The sequence below is a fragment of the Hemibagrus wyckioides genome, linkage group LG19 (genome assembly GCF_019097595.1).
Source record: "Hemibagrus wyckioides isolate EC202008001 linkage group LG19, SWU_Hwy_1.0, whole genome shotgun sequence".
NCBI lineage: Eukaryota > Metazoa > Chordata > Actinopteri > Siluriformes > Bagridae > Hemibagrus > Hemibagrus wyckioides.
This window is the reverse complement of record NC_080728.1, coordinates 17,534,171-17,552,346: the sequence shown is the minus strand read 5'-3', so window position 1 is coordinate 17,552,346 and position 18,176 is coordinate 17,534,171. Positions and strand designations below refer to the sequence as shown.

Below are 18,176 nucleotides of genomic sequence, written 5' to 3'. Positions count from 1 at the left end.
CACCATTTATGGGTGTGTGCTTGTGTGTGTGTTGGAAGCAAAAGGGCAAAGTTTATTAGATTATCTAATCTGTTCTTCCAATCTCTATTGCGTATATTTAATGTTTAATGGGTTGATGAGAACCGGTAAAAACCTCGTCTTATCGTTTCAATCAGATACTCGAGAAATCTTTCGGGATTGATTCCAGTCAAGCTGTGGTTTGGGGTTTTGTATCTATTGACTGCAGAGAGAGAGAGAGAGAGAGATCTACAGGTTTTGACTGGAGTGAAACCCATTAAGTGCATTTCTAACAAAGACCTGGGTGTGAAAAAGATCTGGAGCTGCCTTATAAATCATGTATGAGAATTTTGGACCTGAACAAGGGCGAGGTTCATTACAAGCGTGAGAGCTGTGCTTTGTTGTATTTTTTTTTGTTAATGACAGACCTGTCTGAACTCTCGCACCAGGTTTCAGCTTAATATATCCTGACACACCCACATTCTCAAAGCCCAGTCTTCTTCATTAGGGCTTCTTCATGTTCTAACAAGAACTAGCTTGTTTTGTTTAGCAAATAAATGTATTTAATTGAGTGAGCTCAGGGAAGAATTCGTACATCGCTGATTGAAGGGAGTATCGTTATCACGAATAGTTTTCGTACATCCAACGTGATGAGAAGTCTGATCAGGTATAAAATAAAATCACACACTGATCTCTTACCTGAGGTGAGCCTCGAACCCACGATGCTACGGTTTGCCGCATGGCATAAACAGCAAAAGTTTCCATCCTCGTGAGGTTTGATAATATAAATGGTTTATGTTTATATTTTAATGTGAATTAATCACACTCACTCTTCATCATACAATTTAATCATTAGAAACCATTCAAAAAATGCCAACTCTTTCTTTCCCATTTCACAGTCTTCAGGTTCTGCTGGACTAGGTGCTTATCTTTCTTTCTTTCTTTCTTTCTTTCTTTCTTTCTTTCTTTCTTTCTTTCTGTCTTTCTTTCTTTGTCTTTCTTTGAATTAATTTCTTTCCTTCTTTCTGTCTTTCTTTCAATTAATTTCTTTCTTTCTTTCTTTCTTTCAATTAATTTCCTTCCTTCCTTCTTTCTTTCTTCCCTTCAATTTCTTTTTCTTCCCTTCAATTTCTTTCTTTCTTTCTTTCTTTCTTTCTTTCTTTCTTTCTTTCTTTCTTTCTTTCTTTCTTCTTCCCTTCAACTTCTGTCTTTCTTTCCTTTCCCTTTCTTTCTTTCTTTCTTTCTTTCTTTTTCTTTCTTTCTTTCCTTCAGTTTCTTTTTCTCTTTCTTTCTTTCTTTCTTTCTTCCCTTCAATTTCTTTCTTTCTTTCTTTCTTTCTTTCTTTCTTTCTTTCTTTCTTCCCTTCAGTTTCTTTCTTTCTTTCTTTCTCTCTTTCCTTCCTTTTGGGTAAAGTATTAACTTCTCCCACCTAAAGAGCACTAACACTGGAGACTCCTTCCTTCCAAGAATGTTGAATAGTTGTAGAAATGTTGAATGAATCACTGAAACATAAACCTGTGAATTGTCCTGCAAGCTGGAAACACCGTCCGAGCCGCTGTTAGAGGAAACAGATCACTGACCAATCAGAATCGAGATAACGATTCTAAAGCACAATAAATGCAAAATATGGCACGTAAGTGATAATCATCTCTATTAATATTTTTAATATTACTGGTTTGAATGATGGGGGGGGGGAAATACATACAGACAACAAGCATATGGTCAACAGCCAGCAAACCATCTGGATTAACATATAAAATCATGGATGTTGTAATCATGAAGTGTAATTTGCATACATGGAACTGGTATTTACAAGTTTTTGCGTTCACTCGCTGACCGACATAAAGGCCGTTTTGCTAAAAAAAAAAAAAAATCTTCCTCTGTGGCAAGTCAGGTTGCCCCTGCTAAAATAAAAACTCGACAGTAGAAGCCTCTGTATCAAAAAATAATAATCAGAACAATACATACCATGTATAACATAACAAGCAATTAATAAAATATAATCTGAACCACTGGCTAAAATATTATTTTTGCAGTCCTCATAAAGTAAAGCCCCATTTTGTTTTCCTTTTGCTCTTTATTTTTTAAAATCTCGCTGTTTTGAGGCACTCGATATGATCGGAGGAGATGAAGTTCCTCTAGATGACACAGGGAGAGAGAGAGAGAGAGCTCTGAACGAGTTCATAGGGAAGCGAGCTGAAAGCTTTCCAAGGTCAAGAGTCTGGCGGTGATTTTAAATCATCAGGGTAAGGTCAGAGGTTTTGGGTGACTATAAATGCTTTAACTAGCAACGTAGGTTTCACAGGTCAACACACACGACATCATCCAAAGTCCAGCGATCCAGGTCAGGAGGCTGACCCGAGGAGTTTAAGAGCTCTGGGGAGGTTTAGAGAGCGTCCGTGGCGGAGAGAGGAGTGGGCGGAGCAGCATGCTGGGTTACTGGATTACTAGCGTGATAAATCTGGTTCTGGAGAGAGTCTCATACTCATGAGACGCTACCAAAAAGGGAACACCAACCTCCCCTCACGTCATACCTCGTCCTTTCCTCTTGATTTAAAGCAACAAAAAAATATAATCACCATCCACCACACTTAATTAATACCTATATTTAAACATTTCTTTAGATTTTTTTTATTTATTCATCGTTTGAGTACATTTCACTCCTTCTGTGCTCCAGAAGGTCAGTCCCCCCCGTCTCGCCTGCTAATTGCTCAGCGTGTCTCTGATCTAAACGAGCGTCTCGGTTACTTGCAGACGAACTGGTCGACGAGCGACGTGCACCGCTTGCACTTGACGTAGCAGCACCAGTGGAACTTGCAGTGGCAGCGCTCGTGCTTGTAGGTCTTGAACTGGTCGTAGCCGCGGCCGCAGCACATCAGCTCGCAGCCGTCCATGCCCTCCGAGGTCTTGTTGCAGAGACGGCCGTGCGTTCCCAGCGAGCCCGTGCTCTCGTTGCGCAGACAGTAATCCGGGCTCGGGTCGATGTACACCAGGTCCTCGGCGGTGGGAACGTTGAAGCGCTGGTTCACCTGCTCCAGCTTGCCGCGCCGGTTGATGCGCATGGCCGTAGCGCTGTCGTACTTCTCCTTCAGGAACTCACCTACGCGCCGGAAGTCAGCCAGCTGTAACCAGCAGGTCTTCAGGCTGCAGGAACCGGAGACGCCATGGCACTTACACGCCACGTTGGCCAGATTGTACACCGCCTAGGCACAAAGAAACATAGACATGTATATTATATATAAATAAATATATGGGAAATAATAATATTAATAAGAAAAGTCATTTCTGTCTATAATGGCATAGCTTAATCGTATAGAATCGTATTTAAACTCTTTACACGTGGACAATTTAGAAGTCTCAGTACAAGTTTTTGTACGAAGACTCTGCCCCCTAGAGGTCAGTATAGTTCATTACATTACATTGTGAATGAAGATAAACGGTAGTCATCTGAAACTGGGTTTAATTCTACAGTATATTATACATCAGAAAGTGGGATCTGGGAAGCAAAGAGATCCAGGATTTTTGCCTAAATTCCTGGAAATCTAATGGTAATTTGATGAAAATGTAAAAAAGGAAGGAGTGTGAGTTCAACTCGGGACAAATTATGAATTATAAATATATTATCGACATAAATATTACAATACAAATAAATTGATATATTCAAATAGATGGATTATGTTCATAAATTAAGTCTGTACTGAAAGACTGTACCATTAGGCAGCAGAAAATAGGAAACATCAAGATCATGTGACATTTATAAACACTTGCTTTCCCCTTTTATTTACACTGGTAATCTGTAGTATAGGCTTCATTTGCATATTGATCCTGATTGGCTCTTATGTATTATGATGGAATAACCCATGTTTAATACAAGCCGATGCAGAGACCGATTTTCTCACTTAGGAAACATGAATATGTCTCATAAAATCAAGGAAATATTTCAAAAAATATTATAAAGTCATGTCTTTATTTTGCTCATTCTTTTATGAAGTACTTTTACCAAAAATTGAACTTTTAGGTATAATCTACAGGTATAATACAAAATATTATTTGAATAATTTCTCACTTGTATCATATAGAATCTAGTGAAGAATAGAGTTGGTGGCCTTTATAACTATATAATAGTCCTAATATAACTGGTTTTCAGACCTTCTTCGGTAAATAGGTGCATTTCTTTCATTTTGTATGCTCACATCGCCCTCCACAGGACAAAAAGGTTCATTACATGAATTCAGCCCCGAGTGGTAGAGCTTCACGGCCACCAGGAGACTTTTAGGGTTTACACTCTCTTAACAAACAGAGCGACAGGCCTGGCAGTCAGAGAACAATGCCATGAATGCTCATTTTGTTCTCAAACACACTGAGGTCCGAGTGGACTTCCTGCTGATCCCTGATCACAGAAACTGCAGCTGAATCAATAGGGAAGCATTTAAAGTAGTGCTATTGGGAACTAATTGCTGGCTTTGTGTGTTTTTATTTATCACTGTAATCAATCTTATATATAAAAAAAGAAAGAAAGAAAGGAAGAAAGAAAAATGCTGTGTGGAAAAATAAAAAACAGTGGTGAATGGGATGAAAAAGTAATTAATCACAGTGTAATTAACTCACATGAATCATCCCCCCCCCACACACACACAAGGGGTCCAAAGATTTGGGAAAAATGTCAACAAAGAACAGTTACAGACCCTATTTAAAAAAATAAATAAATAAATAAAATATATATATAAACAAACAAACAAATAAATAAATAACACACACACACACACTCAGGGGTCCAAAGATTTGGGAAAAATATTAACAAAGAACAGTTACAGACCCTATTTAAAAAACAAACAAACAAATAAATAAATAATAAAAATATAAACAAACAAACAAATAAATAAACACACTCCAAAGATTTGGGAAAAATATCAACAAGAACAGTTACACCTCCTTTTTTAAAATAAATAAATAAATAAATAAATGAATAACAGCATGTCATATATTTAAACGAAAGAAAATCATGTATATTTTTCATCCAGTTTTAGTAACTTTAACTGTCTGGATCTTCCCCCAAAAAACAAGTTTCTTCCTGTTGTTATAGAAACAAGTTTTTTTTTATTAAGTTATTGCAGCAATAAATAGTCGTTCCAGCCGTTCCCTCACCAGCCTCTCTTCTTTCTCTCATTTTAAGGTAATAAGACAGAACCAAGAAATCACGACAGAATCAAGGCCCCCCCCACCCCCCACCCCCCCACGGTGCTGTAATGGGAACACTGACAAGATATTTCAAAATATTTTTTCAAATGTTTTTTAAGGGCTATTCCACATTTTTCAGTTTTCTCTGTTGGCTATTCCAAAGCTCTGACATCCAGAGACTCCTTCACTAAAACGCAAAAATACGTGTAAACTCACATTACTTAAAGTGCTTATACGTCCTTGTTTAATATAAGTTGTTACTAGAGGACTGATAGAATAATGGTCAGAACTTCTGCTCTAAAAAAAACAAACAAAAAAAACGAATCAGCACCTTTAGACCAATCAGAATCTAGCACTCACGGTATAAAGCTGAATAAGCTTTTGATGAATAAGTCTTTGTGTCTTTGTGATTACGCAGCATCCTGATGCATGGGAAAATCAAACGCCTCTATCTCTTTCTCTCTCTCTCTCCCTTTCTCTCTCTCTCTCTCTCTCTCTCTCTCTCTCTCTCTCTCTCTGTCTCTGTCCTTCAATCAGTTTCAGTATCTTTCCTCACTAGGGCCCCTGTCCTGGCACCTCCCTTTAACACCTCATGCGAGACGCTGCTTTAACAGGCGTCTTTGTAGAGGTGGTGCATTCGCCGACCCCCCCACAAATACCCCACCCACCCCACCCCCCTCAGCTGACAGCTGCTGCTTCCCCTCCTTCTTACCTGTTTGCATAAAGAGTGAAGACTGAGCTTTCACACTTTGAAGCACATTTTCTGACAAGCAGCACTCTTACCTGCATACCATCCTGGCCCCATCTGTCTGTCTGTCTCTCTCTCTCTCTCTCTCTTTTTCTCTCTCTCTTCTGTGCTCTAGCTCACACCCAAACACGGTTACAAACATCCTACTCCTTCAACACGCCGTGAAATGGACAATACAAATCAAACCCGTGTGGAAATAATAACTCTTTCTTTTCCCCCCATTCATTCACTCACTATCTCTCTTTTCTTTTTTCGCTATCATGATGTGAGAGACAGTCAGACTCACTGGTGCAGAGAAAGGACACGGTCTTGGGCATGAGCACAATGAAGCGTGCTCAGACAGGGCCGGGGTCGGGGCCGGCTGGGGTGGAGGACAGCCTGGAGTAAACAAACTGGCCCTAAAGGTGTGTGTAGATTAGAGAAGCCCGGGAAAGTGAAGCTCAAATACAACAAAACCTGATTACCACCCAGCTACAAACCTAATGCCCCCCCACCCTTTTACCTATATAAGGACGTCAAAATATTTCCAAAGCCTAGCGATGAGTGCAAAAGTTTGTGCCCCCTATGATGTTCCAATAGGAAACAAATCAACGTTTTCAAACTTAATTTTTTAATAAAAGGAACATAAGAGTGTCCCACATTTGCATTTCAATACCACAGATAAGGACGTCAGACTGCGTTCAATGAGCAGAGGCGAGTTTGTGCCCCCACAGTGTTTAAAAAGGGGGGTAGTGGGGGGCTGAAACCGTATTAGTTTCAATTTTTATTTACAGAAAGAAACGTGAGCGTATGCAGGATTCACGTCTGAATAAGGATGGCATAATGCATGAACACATTCAAAGTATAGCATTGAGTGTGAAAGTTTGTGCCCCCTCACCTTTCCCAATGGTGTCGTAATGGGAAGGATTTCTCAAATTCTAAAATTTATGCACACAAATCGTTTTAAAAAAGGAAATGTGAGGGGTTTATATTCTCTATACATCTCTGTCTGTATACGCTGAATATGGATGTCACAATACATTCAAAGAATGAGTTGAGTGCAAAAGTTTGTGCCCCTCAATGGAAAACGTGAATTTCTATTTCTGTCGCTGTTTTTAAAATGTGAGAAAATCCTGCGAGAAGACAAAAATTTAAAGAAAGAAGAGGCAGAGATACCATGGGAACATATCTGGGATTGCCCTAATATAATAACAGAGAGGAAGAAAAGTTATTATAAAAAATATACAATATAAAAATTAAAATACAAAGAAATAAAGAAGATAAATAAATACAGAGTGAAGATATCTCTTATTTTTATATTGTATATTTTTTATAATATGTGTATATTTATAAAATACACATTATACAATTACAATATTATAATATTGTATATTTTTTATAATATGTAAATTATGAGTAATATTTTAAGATCAACTGCTATACAATCATTACATGTCTTATCAATGGGTACACAAACTTTTGCACTTGACTATGAAAGCCGATTTCTGGGAAACTGTCCACGAAATTCCACTCTGACCTTTTTTAACAACGTGTACATCGATTCGAGGAGATAAAACCAGATAAATCAGTAATCCAACACGGTTTTTGTTACACAGTATAACCTCGCAGGTCACTTCTCTTCATTCTCCTCGTGTTACTGTGCCCTGGTTCATTTAAGGTATAAAAGTAAGGATGTTTGCTCAGACTGTGTGTGTGTGTGTGTTTTGGTGTCAGTGTCAGACAGCTCTGCTTCAGTTACTTTGTGTGGCAATGGCAAACGTCTTTGCAAAGCGCTTGAGCCTTTTGTGACCCACAGAGCCATGACCGCACACCATCCACACACGCTAACCTTCACCGAAACCAAACCCACGCACCCCTCCTCCCATGGGGCCGTGAACTGGAAGGCTTTGGGGAAGCTCGATCAATCCCCGTGCTACGCTTCTGTCACCTGCACAAAGGCCTGCGAGCGCTGAGCCTCTCCACGCAAGACAAATCTCCAGCAAACAAGCTGAGCTGCTTGCAAAATACCAGAAGGGTCACACGGCGCGACGGTTGCCCTTGCCCTGACGTTAATTAACAACAAAATACCTATATATTCACACGGTAGGGTTTTATTTATTTTGAGGAGATGTTTCATGTGACATTGAACCTCATAGAAGTCGTGGAAGGAGTCTCCAGTGTCAGTATGTTGTAATACGTTTTCTGACGTGGGAAATTCCTCAAGACAAAGGAGCTTCTTAGTAACGTGACAAGCTGTGTTTTTTTTTTTGTCTTAGAAAGAGAGAGAGAGAGAGAGATAAGGAGAGATGGAGAGGAAAAGAAAGAAAGAGAAGGAGAGGGAGAAGAGTGAGAGAGGGAGGGAGAGAGAGAGAGAGTTAAAGAGAGATGGATAGGAAAAGAAAAAAGAAAGGGGAGAGGGAGAGAGAGAGAGAAATGGAGGCAGCGGGAGAGAGAGGGAGGAAGAGAAAGAGAGAGTTAAAGAGAGATGGATAGGAAAAGAAAAAAGAAAGGGGAGAGAGAGAGGGAGAGAGAGAGAGAGAGAGATGGAGAGGAAAAGAAAGAAAGCGAAGGAGAGGGAGAGAAAGAGAGCGCGAGAGAGTTAAGCTTGGAAGTGACTGTCCACATCTTATTTAATATCTGAAAGGAAAATGATTTTAAATCTAATCAGATATTGTCCCCCAACATGGTCTCACTGATTTTGCTTTAAATTGTACTGAATTTACAAAACTTAGAGTTAGCTTCAGAGGTGGAGTTTATGTTCACATGCTTTGTTTTTTTTAACTTTGTTCATTTGTATAAAATTAAACATTAAAATATAAATCTAAAGACAGTTTGTTGGGGTTCATGATGCTATTGGAAAGTAATCAGTGCAGTTTCTCTGCATTGCACTCGGCTGCATCACCATCGTGTTGTTGATCGTTTTCCTATTACAGCATCTCCTGAAGAGCTTTATTCCTGATATAACATTCCTGCAATGTTCTATTAATATTAACATCTATGAGGATAAATGTAAAAAGCTTTATCTGTTTAGAAAAAAAGGAACGTACAAAAGCAAAGCCATACCCAGCGAGCCTCGAGAAGGTCACCCTCTTCCACAGAAAATTAATATCCAAAGAGACAGAAAGGGCAACAGTAAACACTCTGAGCATATAACTCTTCAGTAGAAGAAAAGCAAACGTCCCGGCGAGGGGTCAGACGGCGGTCCTTGTCGTTTCTCTTCCCAGCACAGAACACAACCACGCCTTGACCTCCTCACCTGGGGTTGAAAGCCGAGGCCACTCAGAACGGCCATAATCCCAGAGAGAGGGCTTCTGCTCTGTAAACACCTTAAATAAGCTCATCTGCTCAAAGACAAACAGGGGAAGAGCAGAGGCTCTGTTGCGCTCCACACCCACTGCAGCGGGCAAATGGACTTTTTATGACGGAGAAAAAGCACTCAGGGGAGCAGCGGAAGTCTGTCCTGCGAGCAAGGGACAAAAACAGAGCACATTCCTGCCTGATCTGGGGCTTGAACTGATATTTTGCAGTGCCGTTAAACCAGTTGCTTGCTTTACACCCACATGAGAGCATCTGACCAGGCGCTCACACTAATACACACACACACACACACACGAGACTCTGGACTGTAGCCTCAAACATGCAACATGACTATGCTAACAATTATATATTAGCTACATATTCTCTAAACATTCTACAAACAATTGGTTGAAAAAAATCCATTTGGTTGTGTGTGTTTTAACATCGATAAATCTTTCAGCAACATTTTTATTTATTACTCTTTTTTTAAATTTTATTTTATTATTTTAATTATTATTAATAATATTTTTTTATTTTATTATTTTTATTATTATTATTATTTTTATTATTATTATTATAAAAAATAATAAAAAACAAACACTGCTGTTATATAAAATTGATCAACCTCAGTGTTTTATTTTATTCCTCACTATTTGACAGTTTAAATGTTTTCTTATTAAGGACTTAAACATTTTTATCCCTTCATAAAATAGTTAATATTGTCGGGGAAAAAGTCTATGCGACGAGTCACTTCCTGTTATCACTTACATTATAGCAGCTGTAAACAATTCCCTCTGTTACTATAGAAACCGGACATACTGTCAATCAAAAAATTCAACATTGTTGTGGCAGAAAAACTTGAAACCTGCTTGGAACTGCTAAATAGACAAAGAAGGAATCTACATTCGTTAGACATTTCCTGGTCAGCGAGTCCAGCGCCTGGCCATGGACCCATAAAAGGAATGCGCTTTGACCTCCTGACCCTGAGCAGACTCCAAGGGCACTAGCCTGGTGCGGATGCCATTTGGTCTTCCAAACTTCCAGTAAATTATCTCTTCCTCTGGCTCAGGCTATTAGACCACTCTTCACAAACACACACCCCAAGACACACAAACATTCCACAAAGACAGTCCACACTGGGAGCAGTGGTCATTCCTGCTGTTCCTGTCCTGGACAAAACTGTACAGACATGTGGGCTGCCTCTGCTTTAGTCAGACCCAAAACCTACAAGCTTGTTTATGTTTAGATGGAGCTGGTTCCCACACCCTGGGCATTGTTACGACCCGCCGGCCCTTATAGAACCACAACACTATAAAAGGTTTCTAAATGCATCGAAATGGTGATAAAGTTTCTGGTATGCGAGTACAATGTCTGAAAGCAGCAGTGTGTGTTTTGGATCTTCTCCTGAACCAGCCAAGGCTGCCTTCTTATTTTCTTATTTAGTCTAAAATACGCCGCTCCTGGATCATGTAGACGAGACCTCGTATTGTACGTGTATTCCTGGATATTGTGTTTGTGTTAGGATTTGTAGTTCATAATACTACATCGATTCTATCTAGTATACCTCGGTTTAGTATTGCTTAAAGTAATGTAATCTTGATGTACCAGACTGAACTGGGACTTTTACAGTTCTGGGGTCATTCTAAAGAGTAATTTGAGGACACCTTGACTACACCTGCTGCTATACTTTATACACTTATTTATAAGTGCACTTTAATTGGAGGTAAAATAAAAAAAATCTTAAAAGTACTTCCGATTGGTAATATTCTTGTGACAGGCGACAAGTAGTTAGATTTTAGACATGTTAGAGTCATTTTAAGTCACATTCTAGTACTCTTTAAGTCCATTTGTTATATTTATAACTTTCATATTTTATACAATACTAGATTATATTATTCTATGCCATGCTTATACTACAGTTATTAATAAATGAACTTTATACACTTCACTTTAAATAAACCTTTACAATGACTTCCAGATTGGTCATGTTTATGTGATGGTAAGAAAACTAATTACATTTTAGATGTGTAAAAGTATATTTAAGTCACTCTCAGTAAGCTCTCCGTTGTCGGCGGAATGCTACTGATCATGGGATATAAAGTGAGTTTCTACAAGAACTGGACAAGAAGAGGAAGCTCATCATTTTCTTCTCCTAGGATTCTAACACACTTTAGTTTACTTTGTGCATCTAGTACAGTTTGGAGTTTATTCTAAAGAACATACCACTACTACACTGACTATACTATACTATACTATACTATACTATACTATACTATACTATACTATACTATGCTACACTACACTACACTACACTACTCTGTACTACACTACTCTATACTACATTGTACTGTACTATACTACAGTATACTCCACCACATTGCACTTTACTACACTATACTACTTTATACTGCATTGTACTATACTATACTATACTATACTGTATTATTCTATACTTCACTACAGTATACTATACTATAACACTTTACTACACTATGCTGTACTATTCTACACTACTCTATACTGCACTGTACTGTACTATACTACACTATACTCTACCACATTGCACTTTACTACACTATACTGTGCTATACTACAGTATACTATGGCACATTGTACTTTACTACACCACACACCATATATATATTTATTTATTATACTATATATAATATACTATACTATACAACACTGTATTATTCTGTACTTCACTACAGTGCACCATGCTATACCACACTTTACTATACTATACTACACAACACTGCATTATACTATACTATAGCCCACTTCACTATACTATACTATACTAAACTATTCTATATTGTACTGCTGTATACTATACTAGATTCAAGATTCAAGAAGCTTTACTGTCATTTCAACCACATATAGCTGACGCAGTACATAGTGAAATGAAACAACGTTTCTCCAGGACCTGGCGCTACATAAACATACAACAACAAGTTCAGCACAAAAACAACACCACAGAGCTAGGACAGAAGTTTGTCTTAGCCACGTAAAGTGCACAGTGTGCAACTAGGTGCAAACAGAGCATAGACAAGACAGTGCAAAAGACAATAAATACAAGAAAGACAACACAAAAGAACACAGGACACTTAGCGCCGAAGAGAAAGAAATCTACCTCCAGCTTCTCCCCATCACATGAACACCACCAGCCTTGGGATGTGAAGGTTTTTTCTGTAAGAACTGAAAGAGGAAGCTCATCTGTTCTATCCCCAGGATTCAAGCACATGATCTCCTGACCGCAGACATCCTGAATGCTTTATTACTTTATGCGTCATTAAAAGCGATAATACTCGTTCTGTCTCTTCTTTGCATTTCAAGGTAAAACAGTACAACGTGAATTTGAGCAAAGGAGGTTAGTCGGATTTAATTTAAGTATACTTTCAAGACATTTGACAGTGTATTATTTTGACCCTGTATATATTAAATGTACACAAACTTGTGGTATAGTCTGATTTTTAGATCAGATAAAGTGATAGAGCACAACAAAAATAAGGAGCGTTACATTATCACCTGTTTAAGAAATATATTGTACCGCCTACCTTTGTGTTTCCCAGACGTCTGATTAAACCCAATATAAGCCTAGGATCACTTGTTTGAAGTGTGTGTGTGTGTGTAGCTGTGATCTCTCACCATTCGTCCAGCCTCGTTGTTCTGCAGGTTCATCAGTGTGCGTGCGTGATCTATGGAGCCCTTGAGGTAGTTCTTCTCACGTTCTCTTGCGTCCACAAACTCCCGAGCGAAGCGATATCCGTAGTTGACGTTGTCCCCGCACCCACCCCACAGCCAGTCTCTGGGCAGGTCTCTGGGTCGAGCGGCTCGGCTGCATCCGCACGTCGAGAGCTCGCCTTCCTTGCACGCTCGACTCACGGCGTTCACCACACCGGCTGCGCTGATGGCATATGTGAACGCTGCTTCCCTACTGCCTGGAGAAAACATAAACACATGCAGCGGTCAGAGGAATGACACAATCCTCCTTAATTATATATCACTGGAAATTAAAATACTCTGTTGTCGACTATTTCGATGTGACGCAAAGCTACACTTCATTTTGCACTCGTTTGGCTCGTTAAATCGTTCCTAGGCCAATAAAGAGCACAGAAAGTGAGCGTTAGTCCACATGTAAATCACATGACCTGAAAAAAACTAGAAACTTTTGTGGCCTGGCTACAAAAAAAATCAGGGAAAAACTAAATCTGATATCTTATAAATCAACAAATCTAGAAGACACAGAAGGGTTCGAGGAGGACAGATTTAGCTCATTTTAGATTTCACTGAAAAACGATGTGCTAATAGAATGTTTAGACAGCATTAAAGTTTAAAACTAAAAAACAAAACAAACCAAAACAACCTTAGTAACTAAACACAACCTGTTTCAGAGCAAGAAGCATTCGAGCCTCTTAAGAAAATCAGTAAACACATTTTTCTTTAACAGAATTTACACCGTAACCTGTTAACACTTGCACTAAATCGAAGGATTTAACTGTTGTTTTCTCTGTCTTTCAGCATTAATCCATCCCTGGAAAATGAACGGAAACTTCAATTAAACAGTCTGAACCTGAGTTTATTTGAACGGATTAACGATTTTGACCTTATTAATAAGCGACGTTCACGTTTACGGCCATTCTTACACAATCGTCTACACGGATTTACTGACGCAATCTGTTTTCCCGAGCGAAGTCTACTTACAATTTACAACGATGCACGAATCTACAGGCGTGAGAACAGGCTCTAGGACCGAACGGAAAGCAGGAACCGTCATGTCATTACGCGTCTACAGTACATGTGTACTGTGAGCGAGATATCGCCTGCACTAATTAAGCCTTGAAGTGAATTGATTCTTGATGTGTGTTAAAAACTGATGTTTTTTTTTTTATTTTTTATGTGCATGCTGTGGTTCATCAAAGCACCCACAATCAGGAACATGGGAGATTGCTGTTCAGGCAGGCTAACGGCACACAATAAAACGTTTAGTGGTATGTTATAGGCTTCGTTTTTCATATTAGAGCTTCTGTGATATCGGTCAATATCAAAGTCAAGGATTAACACACAGTACAGGCGCATAGTGCAGCTCTGCTTCATAGCAGGCGCGACATCCAGCCGTATGAGTTTCACCCGCTACAAAGCTTCACATAAACCCGCACTGGAATAATGTCACATCTGCTATACATGTGTTACCTGACATTTGTTCCATCGTATCAAGGCATCTGGGATGCAGATTTCAAATAACTTAATAACACATGCCAGAGTGTACTGTTTTTTAACGGCTAACAGGAATCAGGAATTCTCAGTCTCGCGGGTTTGGTCCGGCTATGAAGCTACGACTGAACTTCTTTGGCGCTTTTAATAAAAATACAGGAATAGATTTACATCCTTGATGAACAATCCAGACATCCAGCGATGAGGAAAAACTTCCTAACATGATATAAAGGAGGAATCTTGTCATAAGTCTTATTTACTTATTAAATGCATGGTTTAAAAAAAGGAGTAGGTTGGGTTTTCATTTCCCTGCAGGTTGTACAACTGTGGATGTGACAAATGAAATCTTCTCCAATCTTGAGGCTGAAAAGAGAACCTGCTGTCTTCTGGGTCACAGTATCCAGATAGCTCTTGGGGATAAATTTATTTAGTTTTTTGCAACTAGTCCTTAGGGTATCCATGTGGGAGCATTTTGTATAAAGGTGAAGAAATGCATTATACATATGAGCCACACATGGTGAGGTGGAAAGTTTTAACATTTTTGTGGATTTATAGGAGAGGGACTGAACATGAATATTATATTTACCAAAAATAAATAAATAAATAAAAACAAAAAAACTTTTATTTATTTATTTTATTTGTTACTTATATATATTTTTTTTTATATAGCAACATGCGTATTATAAGGATCATAAAAATATTATTTTTCTTATTTTTTTTCAACAAGCTGTCATGTTAAATTATTTAAAAAACCTTTTTTTCTTTTTTCCATTGTCTTGTGCTTTCTGACTTTATTTATTAAATATATTTAACTCAGACTGAAACGTTTTATATTTTATTTACTGTGAGTCAGATGAAATTCAGCAAATTGGCTATTTGGGATTTTAATTCATATTTGAGTGTGAAGGTTTTTCTTAACTATTTATTTTTAAAGCATCATTTCATTTAAACATATAAATACATTTAATTTGTTTTTACCAGTCAGGCACAATTTGTGTAAAAAAAAGGTTTGCTTTAAAACCAAGAGACCATTACGTCTCTATAAAACAGTTTGTTGTGTATTTCATTTATTTCTCATTCTCTCTTGCTCAGGCTCTTGTTTACTCCTAATAATAAAAAAATCAGTTTTATTGGCTAAATAGTCGCATTGTACACTGCATGAAAACTTTTTTAAAACTTTAAACTCTTTATATTTTGATTAACAAACTTTACTCCACTCAACTCCAAATTTTTCCCACTTTGCCTTATTTGTGTAAATCCATTTCAGAGCTTGTGTCCTGCATTTTAGAAAACACAAAAAACAATACCTAAAGAAGTGCTCCAATCTGTTGGATTTTCATATTGTCATGGCCAAAGACACTTTATTGGATTATTTTTTGTTGCCAAATAATCATCTGACAAGCAATTTCCCCGTTTAATAGAGTATAGTTTAGTATCATCTCTCTACACTATTTCAAACCCGTCTTAAATCTTAAAGTCAGGTAAAGAAAGCTTCCCAGCCCTGGTTTTCCTCCTGGTGCGTGTTTGTGCTGAAATAAATAAATAAAAAAAACCACTCTGTACTCAAATCAACTAATCCCGACGGCAGGAAAAAAAAAACGGGTGTGTGCGCCCTGCATTCCTCGGATGCGCCTCCACGACGCAGAGAGACGTTTTATTGGCCTTTGGTGCAAGACTTCAAATAGAGTCCCGGATCTGCCGACCCCGTGTCATCGCGTAATTGCATTTCAAAAGCGGCGCTGCACAATGGCGCGACTGGCACCTCCATATAAACCTGGCGAGCGCCTGCAAATAACCCCTCGGAAAAAGGGGGAGGGGAAAGAGGAAAAGGAGGGAGGGATTGGGAGCTGGTGGCGGTGGAGGTGGAGGTGGTGCTGGAGGTGAAAGGGGGGTTCTGAAGTTCTCAGAGAGTGGGTTTCTTACACCTCGTTTCATTGCTGAGCGGAACTAACACTCGATTGTTGCTGGAAGGGAAGTCGACCCTTTCCCTTTGTATGTATGCGCGCGTGCATATTCGCGCAAACAGATATTAATACGCATCTTTAAACGAATACGCGTCTCGGACATGCGCAGAGCTACTTTGATCTAGAATGTCTAATAGACAAAAAAAACAGATAGATAGATAGATAGATAGATAGATAGATAGATAGATAGATAGATAGATAGATAGCTTACCTATGTGCATGACGCGCCCGAATACAGACGTGTTGTCCACCGTGCTGCAGTTCCACCTCCTCTGTCTGAACTGATACTGGCACTCCTTGATGCCCGTCTTTGCGCCTTCACCGATGTACACCATGTGGTCCTGGTAGAGCTGGCACAGCTTCCTCTGGCCCTGAGACAATCCTGTAAGCTGGCTGCAAAGAGGCTGTGCGCCTATGATGTACATCTCTGGCCTCTGGATTGGGTTCATGGCCAAAGACCTGCGCAAATAAAAAAAGGTCAGCCTGAGAATTCAGGTCACGTATACGCTGTCAAAACGCTCTCTCGGGGGGAAAAAAAGGCACCAAGCTGTGCTTTTCGTGATCGGTGGAGTATTATCAAGGCTGCATCTTTTACCTGGAAAGGTGTGATTCGTGTAAAGTCCAAATTCGAAAAAGTTAACCCATGGAAATCTACCAAAAGTTCCCTTGAACAGCAACAATCAACGGAACAGCTCTCAAGGTCTACATACTGAATCGATACTTTTCACGTCTCGACATGAGGATTTTTATCTGATCAAAGGGATCAGTGGTATTAATTTGTACTCAGAAGCGCACACGTCTCCTAATTCCCCCATCACACCAGGTCACGCCATGCTGCTCTCCTTATTTACAAACAGCCGACCATTTGGAGCTGAAGGTAAATATTGTTGTAAAGCCTCCACATTTGTTCTCAGTTCGCAGCAGGCTGCTTGATTCATTCCCATCTCAAACATGTCACATCTATACCCTCACATCAACCCGGACAGACCTGTAATCTCTCTGCGTTATGAAGTCGACATGGAGCGTGTACTTACCACCACGAGTTGGCCTGCACCAGAAGGTGAGAGTTACAGGCGATCAGTGTGAGTGCCAGCAGTAGGTGGACTCCTGCCGAGGCGCTGTGCGTCTGCCTCATTCCGACATCCATCTCTCCTCTGTGCGCTCTGCGGCCCAAAAAAACACGGAGCCTCCTCTGAGGGGAAAACACACACAGGAAACGGCACTAAAGATCCAGTTCAGTCCGAGCGTTATAGTGAGCGCAAAGCGCGCAGGACGCAAGAGAACAGCATCATCCGTGTGCGCGTCAGATCACTGGAACTCCACTGCAAGGAAGCTAGAAGTCAGCTGGGAGATCATGCCGCATTTTATGTCGAAAACAAACAAACAAACAAACTTCAACTCCTTACAAGTTGAATTAAGTGCAAAACAGTGCTGCTTCAAAAGCAGTAGCGCGTGTTGTGTAAGTCCAGCTCGTGTCTCTGCCTCTCACCGACACACTTACACTCAACACTCCTCTGATCCCACAACAACTCTCTCTCTCTCTCTCTCTCTCACACACACACACACACACACACACACACACGCACACACACTACTTCTCTATCTCTCCCTCCCTCCTGCCCTCTCCATCCTCTCTTGGGGGCGAAAGCAGGCAAAGGGAGGGGCTGAGGGGTAAGAGAAGGATTCAGCGCTCCTGACAGACACACGGAGACACCACCAGAGGGCACTAGATTAAACAGGGTGAGATTTGAAATGTTGCCAGATCCGCAGTTTACCCACCGATCTGGAGCCCGAACAGC

The 18,176-nt window shown here is 39.7% G+C and overlaps 1 protein-coding gene across 2 annotated transcripts in view; it reads right to left on the bottom strand.

The window, feature by feature from the left end:
• Positions 1-1,635: 1,635 nt before the first annotated feature.
• The window catches only part of wnt5b (wingless-type MMTV integration site family, member 5b), a 137,221-nt gene continuing 120,680 nt past the window's right edge, over positions 1,636-18,176 (bottom strand). For both annotated transcript variants that reach the window (XM_058416815.1, XM_058416816.1), the window contains exons 3-6: positions 17,412-17,569; positions 16,589-16,836; positions 12,848-13,140; positions 1,636-3,200 (exon numbers count right to left, since the gene is read on the bottom strand). In XM_058416815.1, coding sequence (XP_058272798.1) covers positions 2,742-3,200; positions 12,848-13,140; positions 16,589-16,836; positions 17,412-17,524 — 1,113 coding nt within the window. In that variant the 5' untranslated portion in view covers positions 17,525-17,569 and the 3' untranslated portion in view covers positions 1,636-2,741. The remainder of the gene's footprint in view (positions 3,201-12,847; positions 13,141-16,588; positions 16,837-17,411; positions 17,570-18,176) is intronic.